Raw genomic sequence first — 22,712 nt, forward strand, 5'->3', positions numbered from 1 at the left:
TATTAGATAATATATATAACATATATATATATGTTAATTTTCGGTGAAGAATAAAATATGAGACATTAACTAATATGGATTAAGATAAAAGTAAGTAAATTCCAACTGCATAAGGATTAGGATTGATACTGATAAAAATTTGGGTAACTTTAGGAAACAAAATAAATAAAAGAAATATCGAATATACGATTTAATATCTCACCTAAATACCCGGGGATTAATAATAATATCCAGTACATGTTTAGCTGGAAACACAATCTAACGGCTGAAATCTCCCCGAATCCTATCTTAAGAAAATCTCAACCGTTCATTATTGACTTACTCTGATTTTGCTGGATTTTTCCTTATAAATAATTCTGGTTTTAAAAAAAAACTTCCAAAATAAAAAGAAGATAAATAAGGAAACGCTTTATCTCTTAAGGAAAATAAAAAAAAGTAAAAAATAAAAAAAAGTAAAAAATAAAAAAACACCAAGGACATTCACAAAAAAAAAACAGCTCACGCATATCCGGATATATATCGTATATATTAACTCGGAGAGAGATTAAGATATAAATACAATTAGCGAGAGACCTAAAGATTCCCAATTTCTTGTGATCGATCGTAGATAGAGAAAGAGAGAGATATGGTGAAGGAGACGGTGACGACGGCAAAGACTTGTTCCCACTGTGGTCACAATGGCCATAAGGCACGTACTTGTCTAAGCGGTGTTAGTAAGGGAATAAGCGTTAAACTGTTCGGCGTTAACATATCTTCTGATCCGATTAGGCCGCCTGAGGTTACGGCGTTAAGGAAGAGTCTCAGTTTGGGAAACCTTGATGCTCTTCTCGCTAACGATGATAGTAACGGTAGCGGTGATCCAATCGCCGCCGTTGAAGATACAGGTTACCACTCCGACGGTCAGATTCATTCCAAGAAGTGCAAAACCGCTCATGACAAGAAAAAGGGTATTTTTTTTTCTTTAATTTTTTTAATCGATAGTTTTAATTTCATGAAACTATAATATAATCATAATTAATTGTTAAAAAAATATCAAATTTATAGGGAAGCCATGGACGGAAGAAGAACATCGTAATTTCTTAATCGGTTTGAACAAACTCGGAAAAGGAGATTGGAGAGGAATCGCAAAGAGTTTCGTCACGACAAGAACACCGACACAGGTGGCGAGTCATGCTCAGAAATATTTTATTAGGTTAAACGTTAACGACAAGAGAAAAAGACGTGCTAGTCTCTTTGACATCTCTCTCGAAGATCAGGTTTTTTTATTTATAATTTGCCTTGGTTGTCAAGTAATTCGTTAGACGAAGTCAATTGTTTATTTTTAGGGTTTTAATTTTTGGTTTGATTGAACTGAAGGAGAAAGAGAGAAACTCTCAAGGTGCATCAACATCGTCTTCCCAGACTCTAACTAACCAATTAGTAACCGGATCTCAACAACCGGTGATGCAAGGTCAGACTCAAACCGAGATTTCGAACAGGTTTCAGAATCTGTCGATGGAGTTTATGCCAGTCTACCAAACTGTAACAGGAACACCTTACTACAACTTTGCACCTCTTATGATCCATCCAATGTACTACGCCAATCCTGAGCAGATTAGGTTTGTTCACCCTTCTGGTATACCTGTACCAAGGCATGTACCGATGGGTATGCCTCAATCTCAGCCGAATGAAGCTTCTAATATGATGACAAAGAAAGACGGTTTGGAACTTGGTATCGGTTTGCCTCCACCTCCACAAGCTACCGGAGCAACTGACATGACGGGTAATGGTGTTATTCCTGTAAAATGAAATCACACTTGAACAAAAAAAAACACACAGAAATTGAGCATGATATAGGTATATTTCATTTTTGGTTGCGAGTTTTTATTTGAATAAATATCTATATTCAGTTATGTCATCGGATTATGTACAATTTTTTTTTTTTCAGATTTAGATTAAAGAAAAATTACTTATTGGATTTAATTTAAATTTAGCTGCTCCTTTATTAACCAAAAACAGTAGAAAAAGCAAAAACAAAATCATAGTATTGGTAAAGTTTGCAGATTAAAATAAAAGTTTCATGCCAAAAAAAAAAAAAAATGGTGCAATTGAAATATTATTTAAAAGCCTTTGATCAATTTTCTTGAACCTCGTCTGGTCCGATCATTGAGGTTTGGTTTGTCTGAATCTCCGAGTTCTAAGGTGGCGCCTAAAAAACCAGTTTGAGTTCCATCGCTGTCATTGTCAATGTCTCCTTCGATCGTCAATCCTTCAATCCTAGCCGCTATAGATTCTTCTCTCATCCCAACATCCACCACATCTACAAATATAGTGATTTTATTTATTTTGGGAGTTATGATGACTTATGAAGCTTAAAAATTGACAAATTATACCGTATGCACTTTGTAGTATACGTTCAACAATTGTTTTTTTTTTGCTAAGTATATTAAAGTCATCCTTTCGTTTGGAAGATAATATTTTACTATAACATTTGTAAACGTAAGGGGAAAAAATGGAATTCTGCCATTCCATTTGAGATTTGCATTTATAGTTAACCCAAAATATGTTAAAGATACTAAAATACTTGGAAACAAATATTCTTATAAGATGTAGATGCACTAGAAAAAGAATAAAAACACATTTGAAATCTTAGTCAAATTCTGCGTTTTAAAGATTCATTTTGAATTATACTAAATTGAAGATGATTCCATGGTTAAAGCGTCAACAAAATTCATTTTGTTTCCTTTCACTTTAAATCCTGACATGGTTTGATCAGCACAACTACACAAGCATGCTTTTGGCTCTCAAAATTGTATGTGTGTATTAGTGTGAATACCTGGATTTGAGAAGAGCCAAAGTACGAGGGCGCATGCAAGGAGGACAAAAGGAATGATGTGAATAGCTTTTTCTGCAAACTTTGTACGTGACTTTTCATTCTTAATCATTTCATCTGGCGGATTGTTGTAGGAAGTTAGTTCATTCTCGTCAAGGGGACCAATCACCGAGCCCATCCACAGTTCTTTAGGCGGTGCGGATGAGTAATCTTCTGTTACTCTATTCCAGCTTGTAGATCTATACATTTTGATTTATTTTTCTTTGATTGTGATGAGTGTGTTATGAAACTCTTTAAAAACAAATATATTTTGTAAGATGTTGATTTTGTTTGTGAAGAAATTGATCAATTTTTTTTTTATATATATATTTTTAGTAAATTTGTTAATTACATTTGTGTTTTTTTTTAATGGAAAACGAAAAAAAAAAACAATTTCCGGATTTGATTGCAAATTTAGAGCCTATGGTTTTGGTACATAGATGGATCGATATAATGACTTTGTCAAATCGTTGAATTGAAATTCTTACTCGTCTCGTCGTTTCAGAGTGACAAAACACAATTTCTTTAGATTCTTTTTAATTTTCTTTTATTTCCATGATTACAATACTTTTGAAAACGATACAAATTCACCCATCGAATTTGATTAATTTTGTGCCCGTGTTGCTGACTTCTCATAGCTATCGCTACTGAAAACAAAAAAGACGCAAACGCAAACACAAAAACGCAAACGCAAACGCAAACGCAAATTTTACTACCGTCATGATAAAAAATCAAAATTGTTCCGCAGGATGAGCCGACGTTTCCTCCTCACCACTCTCCTCTGTTTCTCTCTGTCATTGTGTCTACAAGATATCTCCATGAACATACTAAACAAGCTCGGTATAGGATCAAGTAGACAAACCAACATGGATCCTTCTCCGATCGCACAAGGTTCCGACGACGACGCTCCGGCGCCGGGAAACCAGTTTGCTCAATTCGGCGCCGGTTGTTTCTGGAGCGTGGAATTAGCGTACCAGAGAGTTCCAGGAGTGAATCAAACAGAGGTTGGCTATTCTCAAGGGATCTCTCACAACCCTTCTTACGAAGATGCTTGTTCAGGCACCACGAATCATGCTGAGGTGGTTCGTGTTCAGTATGATCCAAAAGAGTGTAGTTATGAGTCGCTGCTTGATTTGTTCTGGTCTAGGCATGATCCCACCACTTTGAATCGCCAGGTAACTAAAGTCTTGATCTTTTTCATGTCTGGATTTTGTTAGTTCTGCAGAAGTTGTGATTTTGGAGACTGATGAAGATTTTTTAGGGTTTTTACTTTTTTTTTGTTCTTCTTAGGCTCTGCTTCTGCTTCTGTTTAATTGTGATGGTTATCTGATAAACTTGTTCTTATCTAGGGCTTTACTGAATATAAGCCCTAATTAGATTGAGATCTAGAGTTTGGATTCGTTTCATCTTTGTTTTAGTAGTATAAATTATGGGTTTGATGTTTGAAGCTATCATCTTGACATGGATTTGAATTTGGCCATCGTTCTTCTCCTCTTAGGTCATCATTCTCATGTGTATTTTGGTAGTTACTTAGAGAGCACTTAACCAGCTCTTAGTCAAGTTATGCAGATCACTATTTTTTTTTTTTTGTAGAATCGAAATAGTGATGTATACACTTATGAGACTTAGTTGGTAGCTACTAGTTCATAGTTCTCTAGACTAAAGAAGCTACCTTGTTATGGACACTGTTAGTTTAATTTGTTATATAAGTGAAATATCTCTATGTTATTAACCTTCTTATGGATGTTCTTATTGGAGACTGTTTCCTGAGTATAAGACGACTTCTTTCTCTGAAACTGAGTCTGACATTGATTGCCATACAATCCATATATACTGAATGAATATGATGCCTAGCTCTATCACTCTTTATATCTACTAAGCTTTCATACTCTTTGTTCGGTTTAGCCATTTCTGTTTTCTGCAAAGCTTAATTCGACATTTTTTAATGATTACATCTTTACCTTATCAGGGAAACGATGTGGGAACCCAATACCGATCAGGGATATATTTCTACAACTCCGAGCAAGAGAAACTAGCACGCGAGTCACTGGAGCGTCACCAGCAACAAGTTGATAGGAAGATTGTGACAGAGATATTACCGGCTAAGAAATTTTACAGAGCCGAAGCACATAACCAGCAATACTTGTCTAAAGGAGGGAGGTTTGGTCTTAAGCAATCCAGTGCGAAAGGCTGCAACGACCCAATCCGCTGCTATGGCTAAAAAAAAGCCTTGCTGCTTCTACACAAACAAAAAAGCAGAGGATGCTTCTACTTATCTATTATAGACTATAGATGTTGTGTTTAGAGATTGCAATTATGTGTCTTGTTCTTGTTCATAAAACATTCTGAGTGTTTCAAATCGCTTAGATTGTTCATCTTGTGTTATACTTGTCCCTTTTATTAAAAAAATAGTTGGTGTAAAAAAGGGTAAAGAGTCATTTGAATTCAAAGGTTGATTCTTTATCGCTGGTGATATTAACACTTTATTTCTGGGATGAACTTATCTTAAACATTGTGTTAAGGGTGGTGGATAAACCTTTTAAGCTATCAGCCATTTTATTGGATGAAAAAAATTATACTTAGTTGTATGTTTTTTTTTGGATTAATTCAATAATGTCTCAAAGTCTCAACTTGAGACATACTCTCAAGTCTCAACTTGAGACATACGCTCAAGTCTCAACTAATACGAACAATTTGATTATAACTAAAAGTAAGCACCGTTCATACGAAATATAAAAGAATAATATAATCGAAGGGGACTCAAGCAAGTGAAAAAGACAGAAGCGGCAGTGATCTTGTGTGATAAACAAAAATCTTTAAAATCTCTGCATAATAACAAAAGAGCAAATAAATAAACAAACATTATTGATGACTACGTGTTGTTCATGATCTCTCTAACGTGAATAGCACGAATTTTTAGTTCAGCCTCGCAACTATCTTACGTGGCTTTCTCTCAATCACATTTTAGTTAGATATGCTCTATGTTGTGATTAAAGAAGTTCATCGGATTCGTCCATTCGTCGAACACCAAGATTATTCTATCAGAAAATACGATAATGCTTTATATATCTTTTTCGAATTTAATAGACTGCATGTTAAGATTTTAAACAAAAGTACTATTATCTTTCTACAAAATAAGTTTGATGATGCACGAATGTCAACTAAAAGAAGCTTCGTGGAAGAAGAAGTTTCATAAAACATCTAAAACAAGTTAATTACCATATATTATCTTAACTACATGTAATTGCAATAGTTTAAAGTAATTTTTATGCTAGACATCTTAACCTTCTAAATCTTGTATCAATTATAGTTCACTAAAATTACATTATACTACTTTCTTTGGCTGGTTAAGAACTTAAGATGATCCAGAAATCTATGTTTATGTATATTACACACTGACCGACCGACATTCTTGTAATTAGTAGAGTTTATAAGAAAAGAAACTAAAAGACGTATGTGATGAAAACGTAGGGGCTAGCTATTTTGGTAGGTAAACCAATTTAAATCCAAGGAAACCAAGTCTTAAGTTATAGTAGATGTTTTCTCAAACACAAGATTTTGAGAAACAATGTTTTCTCAATCATGTCCTCCTAAAACAATGTTTTCTCAATCATGTCCTCCTAATGTCAAAACTCAAGATTAAGAATATTTTCCTTTTTTCTCTTTTAGACACCACGTACACCACCATTTATAAATTTGCTGCAAGCATTGCAAATGAACTACAATCATTTTTGTATGAAAAAATTATACAATTTAGATGGATTGTGTAAACGAGATAAGAAAATAGAATATGTCGATTATTTACGCTAATAAAAAATAACCCTAAAAATCTGCCACTGTTTTCCATTGGATTTCCCCGCTTTTTCTTTTTCATTTTCTAATTTCTATAGTTTTCCTTGTTTTAGAAGCTAAGTTAGTTTAATTATACTTAATTCACCAGAAGTCGGATGAATTAATAATAAGTCTCCTGGCCCATGGTTTAACCATGAGCTAATCATAATTACTAGATTGTAAATTCAAAACTAATCTTAGGGAGCAAAAATTCAATGAATATAGTAATGGAATATTCACAATCTTATTTAAAAATTCCTTCTATATAAACACTCGAAATGACAGGCAAACAAAGACAGATACGAAAAAACCAAACTAAAAAACATGTAATGTGATTGTGATGTAACACACTTATAAACTCATTAGAAACAGAGAGCTCTGTTTTGTCTTTTATTTTTATTTTTTTCCATCAATCGAATGGCTGATCAGGTTCAGATCCAGACAATGAATCTAGATCACGAAGAACCAATGGCTGAGATCATGCCAAGCGTCTTAACGGCAATGTCGTATCTCTTGCAAAGAGTATCGGAGTCTAACGACAAGCTGAGCCAGAAGAAACAGAGGATCTCAGGTTTCCATGGATTAACCAAACCCTCCATATCAATCAGAGGCTATCTCGAGAGGATCTTCGAGTATGCGAATTGTAGCTATTCGTGTTACATCGTCGCGTATATATATTTGGATCGGTTCCTGAAGAAGCAGCCATTTTTGCCTATCAATTCCCATAATGTTCATAGGCTTATAATAACAAGTGTCTTGGTCTCTGCCAAATTCATGGATGACTTGTAAGTAACTAATTCTGAGGCTAATTTAATTTGTTAAAAGTTACTTATAAATTAACAGTAGATTAATTGATTATTTATTATTCGTGACAACTTTAGGAGTTACAACAATGGATATTATGCAAAAGTTGGGGGAATAAGCAGAGAAGAGATGAACATGCTTGAGCTCGACTTCTTGTTCGGAATCGAATTTCAGTTAAACGTCACCGTTTCAACTTTTAATAAATACTGTGGTTTTCTACAAAATGAGATGGTGATGTTGATGAAGATGAAATCTCTGTTTCTAAAACCTTCTCTTTCGTTCAGAGGCTCTGTTAAGACGAAACTTTTGATGAATCCACACGAAGAAGACTCTTTATCTACTCATCACAACAAGAAGCAGCAACTCGCTGCTGCTTGAATTCTTGATTATATATATATATATATATATATATATATATATATGCATTGGGTTTATTATCACGTTATGTAATGTAAACCCTCTTTTATATCCTGAGGATTAATTCTTGATTAGTGATGTTAGCTTAGTTTTTGATTGTATCCAAGGGTTGATATTATCTCTTTCTTTTTCACGTTATATAATTTCAGATTACCATCTACCTTCAAATCTAAGATAAGAATAAGATTAGTCTGACGCATTTTAGCGGACCATATAATTTCTTGAAACCATATATTAACAAAATGAATAAAAACCTAGCATATCTTGGTATTCGAATATAAAATCTTGTAAAACCGATACAATTTTCCTACAAGTTGAACCTAAACGCAAATCTAAGAGATAATATAGATTTTTTTCTTTAAATTATCTAAACACGCGTTTGGAGGCAATACACAAATTACACTATAAGAGATCACACCTTTAGAGACATGCAAAGACGGTATAAGATACGTCGAGCACATAATCTTATATATAAAAGCATACAAGACAAAGGGAGATATATAAGTTACATTTAAGAGGGTACCAAGCCTAATAATCTTAATTAATACTGTATTACAAACACTTATACTCCTCCCAAAACATTTTAGTTGGGAGAACTTACCAAAACATCCTCACGGATGAATCTTACTACTGTGGTTTAAAGAGGCAACTTCACCGTTGGAACCACCACCGCTGCCGCCACCACCAGAACGGCCATTTCCGCTTCCGTAACCATACCCACCACCACGTGCTCCACCACCTCCAGAACCATATCCATATCCGCTACCTGACCCGGATCCGGATCCATACCCGTATCCAGATCCTCTTCCCCACCCTGTTGGTGATCTACCCGAACCCGACCCATAACCCCATCCAGAACCTGGAGCAGAGCCCCAACCCCAGTTGTACTCCCAATTGGGCCCACGACCTGATCCACTTTCGCCTGGGTAGTTTTGGCCTGGCATGTTACCCCTAGACCATGCGAACGGACGAGAAACCGAAGTCTTTGCAATGACTAGAAAGAACAAAACCAACAAGAGCCCTTTGATCATTTTCTAATTTTTCTTCTATGTTTTTAATTCAAAATTTTGTTTTGTGATGAAGCTATTGTAGGAAAGCTTCTGCCACTATTTATAGGCAACAACATGAACCATTATTGAAATGCAACGGTCTATGACAAGTTGGTTTGATAGTGTGAGATGGGCCAGACCCACCCTTTTGTGAAATCCAAACTCGAAACTAAAGAAAATAAAAATAAAAAATCTTGTAAGGGAAAAAAGGTTATAAGAAAACATTATAATTGCATCACCAACACATGTTGTGAGTTAATTTACAAACTTCTTTTTGTTATATAATTGTTTACTAAGACGTAATCATCAACTGTAAATTAGCACCACCGCCCTAACAATAGAATTACAATATCAACAATGAATTCAATAGCTATGAACCATTTTTTTTTTTCAGTAGATACTAATTACCATGATTTAGTGCCAAAAATAAAAAAAATTACTATGATTATATATTGGTATAACAGTAAACGCTAAAAGCGGTATATGTATAGGCACGGATATACAGTGTGTAATAATATTCATGTATAAATTGATCTTCTTATTTTCATTGTCTGTTAAAACCTATCTATAAATGCATGAGACTAATCATTATTGATTGAAGAGTTTATCTTTCTATTCCATATTATAGTCGGTAATCGTATTGCAATATACAAAAAAGTCAAGTGAAATGATTGAATATTTGATATTACTGATCTACTTGAGTTGCTTTAAAGTAGAAAATATTATCCTTCAAGAACCCATTTAAGATGCATCTCAACGTCAATCCCACTTAGAAATTTTCTTAATTACGGCTTGTGATCTGCCAATAATGATAATGATGATCATCAATATATCTAGAAAACACATATAAACATCAACACCATTGACAATGGTAGATCAAATAACTAATTCATCTCTAAGGCTAGTCACGCGACCACTAATTCTTAAATTAGTTCAAAATGGTGAGCAAATCAGATAGATATTTTGTGTTTATTAATAACCATAGAGCACACAACTACCAAAAAAAAACCATAGAGCACATAATATTAACTTGCATCTTTTTCGTCTATCTATTGACCATTCTACCTAATTTAGAAACCATTCAAGCTATCATTTGATATATCAAAATTAAATGGTCAAAACGTTTCAATTGGAAAAAAACAAATTGAGGTTATTTCAATACTGAAAGCCAAATCTAGTGTAGCTTGATCATGTATGATTTTATCATAAAAATAATTCATTTAAATTTAGGGTTTATTACATATGTACGTTGTCATCATATGGCCCGCATCGTATATGTTTATTTTAAAAAGAATATATAGGAATGATCACAAAACTGAATATTCATAGGGTATGAGGTCGGTCAGTGTTTTTGAGAGGGTCTTTTGGTAAGATGATATAATTCACATGAAATAAGCATCTGTCCGTAGACACTAGATGGAGAGTTCGATTAAAATCTTAGATGCAGAGAATAGGACTGGCCAATCTTAGATCAAGTTTTAATTTTTGTAAAAATTTTCTTTCTGAGTTGACTGGCTAATAGAGAAATGCTATTTTGTATCAATTTATTGTTTGCTATATATAAACTTGGACAATTTATATTTACGAGAAAGTCTCAATGCCGTTTGTGAAATGTCTAATGTTTATTTTTGCAGATACTGTCGATTGTCGATTATATATATTGATTCCACAAGTTTTACACTAATGTTGTGTTCCTGTAACGACTGAGATCTATAGTGAAGACACGAATGTTTTTGGCTCTAAGAAATATCTAAAGGATTCTTTTTGGAATGATGGCAACTTTTAAATTATTTTCAACGGTGAAGCGGTCCACACGCACAACTTCCTACGGTGGAGCAACTACCATATGTTATGTCTCTTTTAGGATATGATCGAATATTCATATACATATACTTCTAAAAAGACTTCCCCTAAAAAAAATATGAGAGCTCCCAATCCACTGTCATCGAAGTTTTTTTTAAAAAATTTAAAATTTAAAATGATAATAATGAGCGTCCCTGATTGTTAGTATGCATCACATCGTGTTTCTTACAACATTCCTCTATTTAGCTTCAAAATATCTAGAAAATGGATTTACGTATATGTGATGTTAATGGATCAATGTTTATAGTGGAGTTAAACAGGTTGGCGAATCCGGACCAATCGGGAGCCTAAAGTCCAATCCCCTGTATTGTCTTACAGAAAATGTCTCATGAACATGCATAAGCTATGTGGTGCATAATATACAATATACAATACACCCCTAATTTTTTTTCATCGTATAAACTTACTTCATCTTGTAAATATTACATACCATGTATATAAATAAAAAACTATGTAAGTAATGTAGCGTCCACTGCTCGCACGGATTTGCATGAAGCTAAATTCTTTTTTTGTTAAAGGAATCTTGCCACATTTTTTTCTCTCCTGAATAGTGCTTGTATAAGTATAGGCGGATTTCAAATGAGTGCAGCCAAGCTAGCAGAGGGAGTAACTTGGATGAATTTGAATTAACCAAGCAGCTGAGAGATACACTACAACAAATATGTACATTGTTAGCACGAGAGAAACGCTATAATATGTAATTCATAGCTCTTTTACAAACGCTATGTTAGGCCACTGTTATTGTAGGTACCTCACATATGATAGCGCAGAATTCGTATGCTATGATATATTATTATACCATAGCAGTACAGAAATGCTATGTTATCCCGCTTTTCAAATTTTTAAAGATAATGTTATAAGTCATTATACACGCTATGTTAGGTGATTCTACCATAACACGTTAGTTAAACGGTTTAATTCAGTTTTCGTAAGCAATATCTTTATGCTATAATATATTCTGTTATAGCAGGATTTTAGATGCGATTATAAGTGTTTTGAGAACACTGTTTTCATGTTATTTTGAAATTGATCCGGAACCTGTATTAATATTAAATCCCTAATTCACCATTTCACAATCAAACATAATACATAGTACATAACACAAAGTTTAAAATCCATAAGGAACAAGACAAGTCTGAAGATAAAAAGCAAATCCATAAGATAGATTGTAAGTCTAAAGTAGGAGTCAGTAAACCTCATGGTTAATTTAAGACATGATGATCACTTTGTCCTCTGGCTATGCAATGACTGTGCCAAGGGCATCTTCCATCATCTCGATTTCTTCTGATGGCTTCCAAACTGCTGCATCGCTTACCTTGACAATATCTACCCACACTTTAACTGCATTAGAACCCAAACGAAAGTGAACCTTTTGGTTTGGATCGTTTGTTGCCCATCGTCCTTCAGCAACAACCAGCTTCTTTCCGGTAATATCCATCAGTCTGCACTTCTTGACTTCATTGATACGCTGCAATGCCAAATAATATAAGCCAACCAACAATCATGACTTGACAAAAACAACTTCATAACATATCGAAAACATTTACCTGAGATTCCGGTGAATGCGGTAGAGTTTTCTTAGTTGGAGAGCCTGGACCTGTTGCATCCTCAATAGGACATGTTGCTGCAATGGTGCAACAGCTATCACAGCTTATCCGTACAATGGTGCAATAAGAATGATAATAGATGGGGTAAATGAAAAAAACCTTCACCATTCTGCTGTGTATTGCTTTGGTATAAACTCGGGCTTCTTTTTTTCATCAGTGGTGGCAACACCAAGAGCTTCCTTCCCAATCATGTTGCCATTAACATACCACCGGGGCATTATCATAGGCTCGATAACATCACTTGTTCTACAACATACTTACAAGAAATAGAATTCAAAGATATAAGAGAGAAACATAGAATTCAAAGATGTAAGAGAGAAACATAGAATTCAAAGATATAAGAGAGAAAAAATAGTTAAGTTCTACAAGATACTCACTAAAAGCGGCAGAAACATAGAACAACCTCGCCCAAGCCTCCCTACAAAGGGTAAGCAAAAGAAGTAAGAAGACCAGACTGCTTCTTCAAGCTTATAGAGAAGCTCTAGCAGAGGCGTGCTCCACAAATCTCTGGGATATGTTGTAACAAAATAAACATAAGAGTTTTACGTATCTTCTTACAGCTCTTCCCTTTAAACGGGACAACTACTTCTTCAAGCTTATGTTCTCCAGAATCCATCATCATCCCAAATCCAAGCTCTCAAATACGCAGAATTACAGCAGCAAAACGCTGGAACATGAAACACTTATAGTGAGACCAAATCTGAGGATATAAACCAAATTAGTATAACTTGTAATAGCCAATAAGATTTACAATCAACAGATAACCATATCATTACATATGCAGAACTTCAATTCAGGTTTACTAAACTAAAGTATTACGGAAAAAAGAAAAAAAGCAAACCTTGGGATTTATATATGTTACTTAACATCACTACAAGAGTATATATATAACGTAACATCACTACAAGAGAAAACACAATAGAAAGAAGTCATGATGCATTATGATTTACGAGGGATATGACAAGAGATGTTTTATAAATTTTTTTTTAAAAACTAACCTTCTTCTTAGACCCTTTCTTCACAAAAACCATCCAGCATCGGTGATTCATAGACATAGCTTGAAAACCAAATACTTAAATCAGGAGGTTCTAAGAATCAAACAGATTGAACCAAATTAAGTTTGAAACAAATATGCATCAATAGCTGCAGACCTAAAGGTTTAATAAGAGTATAAGGGAAATAATACTTACCTGAAAGGAGTGAATCATAAAGGGGTTTACTTGTCTCTTCTTTGCTCTTTACATCATGAAAAGGATCTCTAATAAGGAAAAGACAAGTATCAGTATGAATAATAGATGGCACCTGCGACTAAGACAAGCCTTGAACATGAAACTGAACATCAAGAACCAGTAGGAGAACAAACAACTAACAACCCACAAATAGATGCTTTATGGTACCTTCACTATTGCCCATCGCTCAATGGAAAAACCTAAAATGGGGTTAAACGTTTAGAGAAAACAACAACAGCCACAATAATATACTAACTAAACCGTTCAAAATACTAACCTGTCTATTGAGTACAAGAAAAAAGAAGCTTCTCTATGCGACAACAACAAATATAAAGGATCACAAAAGAAGAAACCCAACAAAGTTCAGCACTTTCCCCAAAATACCAAAGCAGTAACACTAGTGATAAATCAATTAACATTCAACACAAATGAACCTAAAGAGAATCACAAAAAACGCATAAACTTTGCAACATAAATGAGAATGTGTTGAGTTGTTTCAACCCAAATGAACCTAAAGAATTACAGAACTCACTCATTTTCCTGTTGTTGAGAACCGAGATAGGCTCAACTGTGGAAGAATCTTGGTTAATATCCCAGAGACGGAGGAAATCGCCGGAAGAAGTGAGTAGATCTCCGGATGAAGGACGACGGAGAGAAGAGGACTGAACATTAGCTTTGTAGGAGGATAAAGACGCTGGAACGAGAGATTCGGGAGAGGCTTCACGGTTATGGAATCAGATCGAAAGAGAGGATGTCGAGTTACGGCGGTTTCCGATCGAGATAACAGATCTGTAGTTGAGTTATCTATGGCGAATTGTGTGATCTGAATTCGATTCAATGATGGTGTCTTCTTTGCGAATATAGTGAGAGAAAGTTTCACTATCAGTATTCGTCGGAATTTTTTTTTTTTATTAACAGACGGAGAAAAACTCGATGGAGACGAGAGGCTATGGAGGAGAAGAGTCGTGGAAGGTTTTCTTTCTTTTATTTATTTTCTTTCTCCGTTCAAAGTTTTTTTTTTCCTTGGCACTCAAAACTATTTTTGATGTAAAATCTGAAAATTTTCCCTATATTTTGGCGGAACAAGTGATTTTGTCTTTCCGCTTACTGATTTTTTGTCATAACATTGTTTTAATGCTATTATAAGTAATCAAAATAAAATATTTATTTTCTATAGCAGTTCAGGAAAATAAGCTATCTTCTACTGCTATCAATGTAGCTTTTTCTTGTAGTGATAGGACTCGCCTATACATGAAGCTACATTCACATTATATATACAGTGAAGCAAAGATTGGAAGAGAAAACCTTTAGTTAAATTTAATCTAATAGATAATGTCATAATGACACATACTCCATCAGTTTTACGTTATTGTATAACCATTTAGTTTGAAGAAGACAAAACAGTACTACATTATATCATCATTCATAAGTTATACTCTAATAGAGCTTAATTAATATTGTTGTATACTGCTTTCATTTGAAAAAGATAAATTTTTATTTAAATTTTCGATTTGGTCCAGAGCCCCCAAAGGTAGTGTGTGTTTTAGTAACAAACAACTAACAACATTCTGTGACGCTTAGGTTGTGCCACGTGCTGGACCCTCAATAGTCACTACTATTTGCTCCCACTTCCTCTATTATTAGACACTTAGCATAAAATTCATCATTTGATTTTTATGTAAAAGCATCACACATGCATTTGTGCTTTGACTATGTACATGTTCATACACGCGTTTGTAACATGATATTGGTAACAAACTACAAATACTATATGTACGTTATAATACGTCAGCAAGAATATTTATAGCGTCGAAAAGTATATAAGAAAACAAAATTATTCGTCGAATGACCTATTAAAATTCGGTAAAAAAACTGTGCCACTCGTCAAAAGATTCATTCATGGTAATTTGTCTATTTTAAGGTAGAGCAGATGAAATTTGTTGAAGAATACGCTCCATTGCCTAAATACTACTTTGGAATGGAATGACAGCATGCATTGCAAAAGCCCAAAAGCCTAAATACTATTAAAATACGCTCCATTGCCTAAATACTCCATAGTTTTACCCAAAAAAATTCGGAAAAATAAAAAAAAGCAAGAGATTTAAAAGCGATCGAGAATTTATTTTTTAATAATCAATAAAAAAGAAAGAAAATGAAATATTTATGTTTTGGAAAGAAGAGATCGCTCAGTTCAGCGGGATTATCGACACGCAAAACTTTCCATGAAATAAGACAAGAAAAAGTCCTGCATTGCGGTCTGTTGAGCTTGAATATTTACGAAGTCATCACCACGATTCTCATCTCTTTTCCAAAAAAAAAAACAAACAAAAAGATGAAGAAGAACTTAAAAAAGAAGAGGATTAGTAACTAACTAATTAATCCAACATTGGAGTGATGCTGCTGGAGAGATTAGTGACTTTGGGAGTTGTATTTATATGTTAATTGGCTAGGGTTTTCTCTCCTGACTCTGTTTTAAACGATTCCGTTTTATTCACACAAGTTTAAATGAATCCGAAATACTATTATTAAGAAAGCCTTCTCTTAGCTACAAGGCCTTCTCTTAACAACAATGATGAATAACTTAATTTGACCCGGCCCATTCATATTAAGATAATGTGATCAAAACTCATGAGTCATGATCAGGTATGTATAATTCTCAAAATAAAAATCATGTACTATATAAATATAAGAAGTTTGGCTAATGTATCAATAATAATTTTTGTTGTTGTTGTTGTAGAAAACATAATGTAATAATTTTTGTGTAGAATGATTAGTAAATTACAAATGAAATTGTATTACATTGATTGGATATTTTCTGCACATGTAATACTTTAGATCCATGGCTTTAGTTTAGATAGAGACCATTTTAATTTTGAGAAAAATTATTATATAATAGCACTGACAAAAAAAAAAAAAAATAGTAGCAAGAAAATATTCATAAATTATCCATTACAATAAATTTTCGTTGGTGAAACGGTGCAGGGTCTTCCTTGAGAGATTCCAGGAACACAAGGGTGACAGGGTATCTGGTCAACATAACACTAGTTATTTGTGTTATGTGGATGGTTCTTCGAAAGCGACTGATCCATTCGCAGGAATCACCGATCATGGGGTTACCAATCTTCGACGTAGCCTTTTTTCTCTACATGCCGAGATTGAAGCACTAGTTTGGACGATAAGGTGTATGATTGGAGCAGATAATCAAAATGTTGTTTTTCTTACAGATTGCTCCGATTTGGTGAAGATGGTGTTTTCGCCTTCCGAGTGGCCAGTTTTCAAGCCTTATTTGGACGAGATTCATCTTAACAAGGAGGAGTTTACTTCTTTTGTTCTCAAATTGGCCCGACGTGTTCGATCCAAACCGTATTTAATTATCTATGTAAACAATGTTGTTAGGTATTGGCTTGTCTGAGCAAAGTTGTTGTTGTAAAAAAAAAATTTGGTTGCAAGAGAAAAAAGAAAAATAAAAAAAATCTTCCACCACAAGTTTTCTCAAAAACAAATTTTTATTTTCTTTATATAAAAACAAGTGTAAAATATAAGAACCAATATAAACCCGCCACGTACAAACATTCCGTCAAACAACAGTTGAGTTGAGCAAAGTGGTCTCTCTCTCTCGGGTCTCGATTTCACAATTCGCTTCCACTAGACTAAAAAAGTAGTAGTACACTATCTTATTGATCTGAGGGTTCTGAAAGATGTCATGTTTGGGTAGGATTTTGTCAGTTACCTACCCACGTGATCCGTACAATCATCGGTGTTCCGAGCATAAACTATCATCACTAGGGCGTAATCGGAGATTCAGATGGCGGCGACTCACTGCGTTAAACCCTGAATCTTCCTCCCTCGACTCTGAATCTGAATCTGAATCTGAATCTGAATCCAGATTCGCTGCCGGGTAACTCTCAACTAGCTTGATCAGTTTATATTTCGATTGCGGTATTGGTCAAAAACTTAAAGTTATGATTTTTATTTTTGGGTTGGTTGGTTTGTTTTGGTTTGGGGGGGGGGGGGGGGGTGAAGGTTTTGTATAATAGAAGGGCCTGAAACAGTACAGGACTTTGCCAAAATGCAATTACAAGAGATTCAAGATAACATTAGAAGCCGTCGAAACAAGATCTTCTTGCATATGGAAGAGGTTACGCTCGTCTTTCAGTAGTTACTTAAAGTGGAAACCTTTTTTTTTAACCTCCTTGAGACTCTCTAACAGTTTATATATTAGGTACGGAGGCTAAGAATACAACAACGGATTAGAAACACAGAACTTGGTATCATAAACGAGGAACAAGAACATGAATTACCTAATTTCCCATCTTTTATCCCATTCTTACCTCCATTGGTTAGTTTTTTTTTTTTTTTTTCCCATTATTACAAGTACTTGTTTGTTTAATTGTATGAATTGATCATATATATATATGCATTTGGTTTTCAGACTGCTGCCAATTTGAAAGTCTACTACGCAACTTGTTTTTCACTCATCGCCGGGATTATCTTATTCGGTGGCCTTCTAGCTCCTACTGTAAGTGCTTGTTGTTGTTTTTCTTTCTCAAGATTGGATTTTTTTCTCTCTAATAATCATTGTTTTTTTTTTTTTTTTTGGTTGTAATCTTTGGTACAGCTAGAGCTGAAGCTAGGTATTGGAGGTACTTCATATGCAGATTTTATTCAAAGTCTTCATCTACCTATGCAATTGAGGTTTTCATACTTGTTTCTTTCAACTGTGTTTTTTTTTTTTTTTTGGGGGAGTATAATATCTCTTTTAAAGATGCTTAATTTTGTGTGTTGATTTGAATGACAGTCAAGTGGATCCAATAGTAGCTTCGTTTTCTGGAGGAGCTGTTGGTGTTATTTCGGCTTTGATGGTAGTTGAAGTCAACAACGTAAAGCAGCAAGAACACAAGAGATGCAAATACTGTCTAGGAACTGGTACTATGATTTTACTTGTTCTTGTTTCCTGCTTTCAAAAGTTGGTTTTAAAAAGAAAAAAAAGTTTTAGAATCTGGTTTTGACCGTGTAATTATTGTATTTTCTTATATAACACAGGGTATCTAGCTTGTGCTCGTTGCTCTAGCACAGGTTCTCTTATTTTAGCTGAACCAGTCTCAACTATTGCTGGCGGGAATCATTCGCAGTCACCGCCCAAGACTGAAAGATGTTCAAACTGTTCAGGTGCCGGAAAGGTAAAAGCACAAAAACAAAAACCTATAAAAAAAACCCAAAACCTAAAGGTGTGGATACTAAGTTGTATGTGTTTAATGCTCAGGTGATGTGCCCGACATGTTTGTGCACAGGCATGGCTATGGCGAGTGAGCATGACCCTCGGATCGATCCCTTCGACTAAATTCTACAACACTATCTACTTCTGTCAGTGTAACTAAAAATGGTATGTATTGATGAATATTTATAACTGCATCTTTTCACCTGTACATACACGCACAAGTGAAGTTTAGATACAATGTTAGTACTGTCTTCCCAGAACAACCTAGCTACACTGTACCAGATAAACCAACAACTCGAAACTGGCATGCTGTGTACGTCTTGTGGAGTTGTGACATCAAACGGCATGTAATGTTTGGTTTCTCCATTAAGCAAAAAAGTTTGTTTCCCGTTAAATGTATTGTTTTCCTTCATGTTACATTATGTTTTGTTTCTGAGCTCTAAATGTTTTCAGTTCCGTTTCAATGAGAAGCAGAAAAAGGATGGAACCATGTGTGTATGTGTGGTTCAAGCTTCCCAGCCACGCAAGGTAGTGGCGCGAGTAGCTTGTTTTAAACACCATGAGTGAAAACTCCCATACGGAGGGTGCAGGAATGAGAATGTTAAAACTTGATGTTGTGTAAGGCACCAGCCATGTACTTGCTGTATCTCTGTTTTGCGTAAATGTCTTGGAAGTAACAGAGTCTGCACATAGACACAAGAGGAAGGGAACTTTAGATACCAAACTGTTTGAGTAACATATCAGAACAGAAAACAGAGTAATAAAATTCCTATCCTGGTCTGCTTCTGGATCTGTTGGATGGTTTGCAGCCTCTATTATGAGCTTGGACTTAACGTCCCTAACAGAAAGATTGGAGTTAAACGGAGTCAGGAAAAAAGAAAAAGAGAAAGGATCTGTATAAATGTTAGGCTGTGTTTGGTGAAGTATTGGTTCAGTTCACGACACCACCCAACTCATGTGCAAGCACTTCACTAGTGTCCACAGAGTCTCTGAGACTACATGTGTTTCCGAAGGGCATGGATACTAATACCATCAGGGTTCTTGATGTCATTGACCGCGATAAACTCTTCCGCCTTTCTCATGGATCAGCCTCACGACCCAATTTAGATACACAAAGCCATGTTAGAAAGGGAAGTGGGAACCCTTAATCTACTACCCGTACTCAGCAAGAAGAGTTTCAGTGGCGCCAACATAGTGTCCTGTGGCAGCTTGAAAGGATCAATTCATGCAGAATTGGATATCTCAAGAACATGGAAACTCTGTTTCGTCAGAACAATGAGCTTACATGCCCCGTTTCTCGAGAGCTAGGGAATATGAGGAAGCCTTAAGATTCTACATTTCTCCAACATATACCACGGCGATATCCCTAATTTTGTATCTCAGACTTCCTGATAGCGCGCAATCCTCAAGCTTTGGGACAATAGTTTCCTAATTCATGCATCAATTAGGCTTTAATTAATCTCATTAATGTAACTCAGTTTCAACAACTGCTTCAAATGGAGACACAACGGTGAGCTTGGATCGAGTCTGATCGCATTGATCCACTGAGTAGAGAGCGTTGTCAATTTAGAGAGTTCAGATTATAAATTAGTATTCATTTTCTGGTAGTTCTGTAGTGTGACACCTTTTAAATTTAGTTTGCTATGTTTATGTGAGAGTTTGAGGATTTTTTTTTTAAACATCAAAACCTAAGTAGAGATTTGTTATAAATCAGTGATTCTCATTCCTCGTAAAAGCGAAACAATACACAATCCTCAGCTCCTCTATACACATGTTTTTTATAAAAAAATCAAAAAAATTAGTTTAGATAGAGAGATGTTGATTAATTTGGTAGTTACATTACAAAGAGGGAGGAGGAAGGAGCCAGCTGGATCCTTGGATGTAGCCAAGCGAGATGAAGTATTTAGCTTTTATGTCGTCAATGTATTGTGTAAACTTAACTCTTTTCTCCTTGCGCGATCCTGGTCCTGTGCACTTATACTCTCCATAGAACACCGTCCTGCTCATCAATAATTTGCATTAATCAATTATGTACTGTATATAAATAAATATATATAGTTTTTGACTGATATACTATACATACTTGTCACGTCCGGTGTCGCGGTTTTCTTGCCATCCAGAGGGGTTCACGACACTTGACATATCGGTGTATGCGTAAACAACCTTCGGGTGGCTCATCCATGCTCGACCCAAGTAGATCCCGGTTCCAGTCCCTGTAACCTTGCAGTGCACGAACGAGTATCCGCTTTTCTCTTGCGCGCTTTTTCCCGCATGAGCTGTGATCACTCTGATTCCATCTCCCACAACGTTTAGTTGTGTACCCTATTTTTAAATTAAATTACCGTTAAAGATTATCGTAATTGTATTTATATAGCATGAATTGGTTGAGCAAGTGGTCTAGTTAGGTATGGTACGAGGTATAGAGAGCGTCCGCTTCCAAAGATGAAATCAAATGTGCCTTCGATGTAGCAGTCTTTGAAGAAATGGTTTCCGGCGTCATCGCAAATCGTGTCTTGATAACCGTAAAATTTACAGTTGTAGAAAGCTGCTTTGTTGCCAGAGATTCTCATAGATAAAGCTTGTGCACCCTTCATCTTACCATCCGGCATAGGCGCATTATTCTGCAAAAAAAAAAAAAAATCTTATTATGTTCCTTCCATTTTTCTAAATTAAGTAGCATCGTTTTGAAACTACTTTTTCTTTCAAGAGTAAAATGTCACATGTAAGAAAAATCATAAACTGTCCTGATTAGCCCACATATTTCGAGACAAACATAAGAACAAATCTTACTATATATATATATATATATATATATATATTACCTTAACGATGATGTTAATAGCCATGAAATAGTCGGACAAGACAATGAGAGTTGCGCTATCGACTGTCCCATATCGTAATGCGGTACCGTCGTATGTCAATACCGGCATTGCATTTGGATGACCGTACAGTGTGATGAAGGGCTTGTTTCTATCTATTGTGACCTTCTCTTTGTATACACCAGGACCTACCTTGATGATCACACGCCCAGTGTTCCCTGCCTGTACACTCTTTATCGCTTCGGTTATTGTCTTGAAATGGCCTCTTCCATTTTGTTCCACCTGCACTCGTAGGTCCAAAATATATCTTATGCTAAATAATATCATTTAAAATATCGCAATAACGACAAAAAATAAATAAATAACATGTTGTTTGTTGAAAACATAAGAAAACGTCTCTATTAATTATAATGCATGTTTACAAATATTATCATGCCTTGATGATACGTGGCTTAGCCTCGGCGGCCAATAGAGCTGGATCTAATGTACTTTTTCTACTAGCCAACGACGGGACGTTGGTGTGGAACCACTGCTCGATTCCGCCTTTGTTCTGCGGAACTGGTGCTGCATCGTTAGCGAAAACCACCGGCGATGTAATCACCACGAGCAGGATTGTTACTATTAGGGACACAGAATTGTATCCCATTGTTCTATTATTACTATTATTGTTATTATGTTTTTTACTACTTTTCTAAAACACTTTCTTATGGTATATGTATACCATTGCTGAAAGCGAAGAATACCCGATGCCATTAAGTTTTGCTAAATTGGTTTCTGGTTCCTCTTCTTTTATTCATTTTTATCCCTTCAAAAATTCTATAAATATATGTTATGTACTGTCATAGTTTATTATTTTATCTACAAAACTATTTTAGTAAGGAGTAAAACCGTTAGTTTTTATTTTTGGAACAAATAATTAGCTAATATATATATAGAAGAATTTTTTTCAATACTACACGTCTAAACCAAACATGCATGATTGGCGTTATGATATCCCATATAGGCATATATAATTCTGAATTAG

The 22,712-nt window shown here is 35.0% G+C and overlaps 8 protein-coding genes and 1 non-coding gene across 63 annotated transcripts; 4 read left to right on the forward strand and 5 right to left on the reverse strand.

Moving 5' to 3' along the window:
- The first annotated feature begins 512 nt into the window (after positions 1-512).
- LOC104762276 (putative transcription factor At5g61620) lies at positions 513-1,968 on the forward strand. The gene is made up of 3 exons (XM_010485541.3): positions 513-947; positions 1,045-1,256; positions 1,357-1,968. The coding sequence occupies exons 1-3, from the start codon at positions 626-628 to the stop codon at positions 1,786-1,788; spliced, it is 966 nt and encodes a 321-aa protein (XP_010483843.1). The 5' UTR covers positions 513-625; the 3' UTR covers positions 1,789-1,968.
- On the reverse strand, positions 1,958-3,161 carry LOC104762278 (uncharacterized). The gene is made up of 2 exons (XM_010485542.2): positions 2,816-3,161; positions 1,958-2,299 (listed from the first exon to the last, which is right to left on the reverse strand). Exons 1-2 carry the CDS (start codon positions 3,057-3,059, stop codon positions 2,100-2,102), a joined length of 444 nt encoding a protein of 147 aa, XP_010483844.1. The 5' UTR covers positions 3,060-3,161; the 3' UTR covers positions 1,958-2,099.
- A 286-nt stretch (positions 3,162-3,447) lies between these two features.
- On the forward strand, positions 3,448-5,314 carry LOC104762279 (peptide methionine sulfoxide reductase A1). The gene is made up of 2 exons (XM_010485543.3): positions 3,448-4,026; positions 4,821-5,314. The coding sequence occupies exons 1-2, from the start codon at positions 3,601-3,603 to the stop codon at positions 5,070-5,072; spliced, it is 678 nt and encodes a 225-aa protein (XP_010483845.2). The 5' UTR covers positions 3,448-3,600; the 3' UTR covers positions 5,073-5,314.
- A 1,659-nt stretch (positions 5,315-6,973) lies between these two features.
- On the forward strand, positions 6,974-8,061 carry LOC104762280 (cyclin-U4-3). Its single transcript, XM_010485544.2, has 2 exons — positions 6,974-7,467; positions 7,564-8,061. The coding sequence occupies exons 1-2, from the start codon at positions 7,100-7,102 to the stop codon at positions 7,862-7,864; spliced, it is 669 nt and encodes a 222-aa protein (XP_010483846.1). The 5' UTR covers positions 6,974-7,099; the 3' UTR covers positions 7,865-8,061.
- A 261-nt stretch (positions 8,062-8,322) lies between these two features.
- LOC104763622 (uncharacterized) lies at positions 8,323-8,998 on the reverse strand. Its single transcript, XM_010486973.3, has one exon. The coding sequence runs from the start codon at positions 8,932-8,934 to the stop codon at positions 8,515-8,517; it is 420 nt and encodes a 139-aa protein (XP_010485275.2). The 5' UTR covers positions 8,935-8,998; the 3' UTR covers positions 8,323-8,514.
- Positions 8,999-11,858: 2,860 nt separating this feature from the next.
- Positions 11,859-14,763, reverse strand: LOC104762282 (uncharacterized). 50 transcript variants are annotated; one of them, XM_087498859.1, is made up of 10 exons: positions 14,184-14,700; positions 13,820-13,851; positions 13,613-13,680; positions 13,421-13,479; positions 13,264-13,323; positions 12,981-13,089; positions 12,800-12,840; positions 12,522-12,668; positions 12,363-12,439; positions 11,859-12,283 (listed from the first exon to the last, which is right to left on the reverse strand). In XM_087498859.1, the coding sequence occupies exons 8-10, from the start codon at positions 12,574-12,576 to the stop codon at positions 12,053-12,055; spliced, it is 363 nt and encodes a 120-aa protein (XP_087354985.1). In that variant the 5' UTR covers positions 12,577-12,668; positions 12,800-12,840; positions 12,981-13,089; positions 13,264-13,323; positions 13,421-13,479; positions 13,613-13,680; positions 13,820-13,851; positions 14,184-14,700; the 3' UTR covers positions 11,859-12,052. The 50 variants fall into 50 exon arrangements, with proteins under 50 accessions (XP_087354985.1, XP_087354983.1, XP_087355000.1 ...); XM_087498857.1 differs by having other exon boundaries at positions 13,421-13,510; XM_087498874.1 differs by having other exon boundaries at positions 12,528-12,678; positions 13,421-13,510.
- Positions 14,764-15,831: 1,068 nt separating this feature from the next.
- On the reverse strand, positions 15,832-15,947 carry LOC147923105 (small nucleolar RNA Z107/R87). Its single transcript, XR_015589961.1, has one exon. It is a non-coding gene; the product is annotated as a small nucleolar RNA Z107/R87 (small nucleolar RNA).
- Positions 15,948-17,109: 1,162 nt separating this feature from the next.
- LOC104763623 (protein ORANGE, chloroplastic-like) lies at positions 17,110-20,579 on the forward strand. Of its 6 annotated transcripts, none has more exons than XR_015588317.1 (10): positions 17,110-17,549; positions 17,675-17,789; positions 17,874-17,990; positions 18,084-18,170; positions 18,270-18,346; positions 18,450-18,577; positions 18,695-18,831; positions 18,915-19,034; positions 19,128-19,216; positions 19,323-20,579. XR_015588317.1 is itself a non-coding variant. In XM_087497984.1 (9 exons), exons 1-8 carry the CDS (start codon positions 17,350-17,352, stop codon positions 18,990-18,992), a joined length of 939 nt encoding a protein of 312 aa, XP_087354110.1. In that variant the 5' UTR covers positions 17,110-17,349; the 3' UTR covers positions 18,993-19,034; positions 19,323-20,579. The 6 variants fall into 6 exon arrangements, 4 of the variants coding, with proteins under 4 accessions (XP_087354110.1, XP_087354109.1, XP_087354108.1 ...); XR_015588316.1 differs by having other exon boundaries at positions 19,344-20,579; XM_087497984.1 differs by lacking the exon at positions 19,128-19,216.
- On the reverse strand, positions 20,569-22,463 carry LOC104762284 (putative pectinesterase 63). Its single transcript, XM_087497980.1, has 5 exons — positions 22,125-22,463; positions 21,692-21,970; positions 21,284-21,490; positions 20,953-21,191; positions 20,569-20,868 (listed from the first exon to the last, which is right to left on the reverse strand). The coding sequence occupies exons 1-5, from the start codon at positions 22,332-22,334 to the stop codon at positions 20,709-20,711; spliced, it is 1,095 nt and encodes a 364-aa protein (XP_087354106.1). The 5' UTR covers positions 22,335-22,463; the 3' UTR covers positions 20,569-20,708.
- Positions 22,464-22,712: the final 249 nt, after the last annotated feature.

Source organism: Camelina sativa, chromosome 18 (assembly GCF_030686135.1).
Source record: "Camelina sativa cultivar CO46 ecotype springtype chromosome 18, ASM3068613v1".
Lineage (NCBI taxonomy): Eukaryota > Viridiplantae > Streptophyta > Magnoliopsida > Brassicales > Brassicaceae > Camelina > Camelina sativa.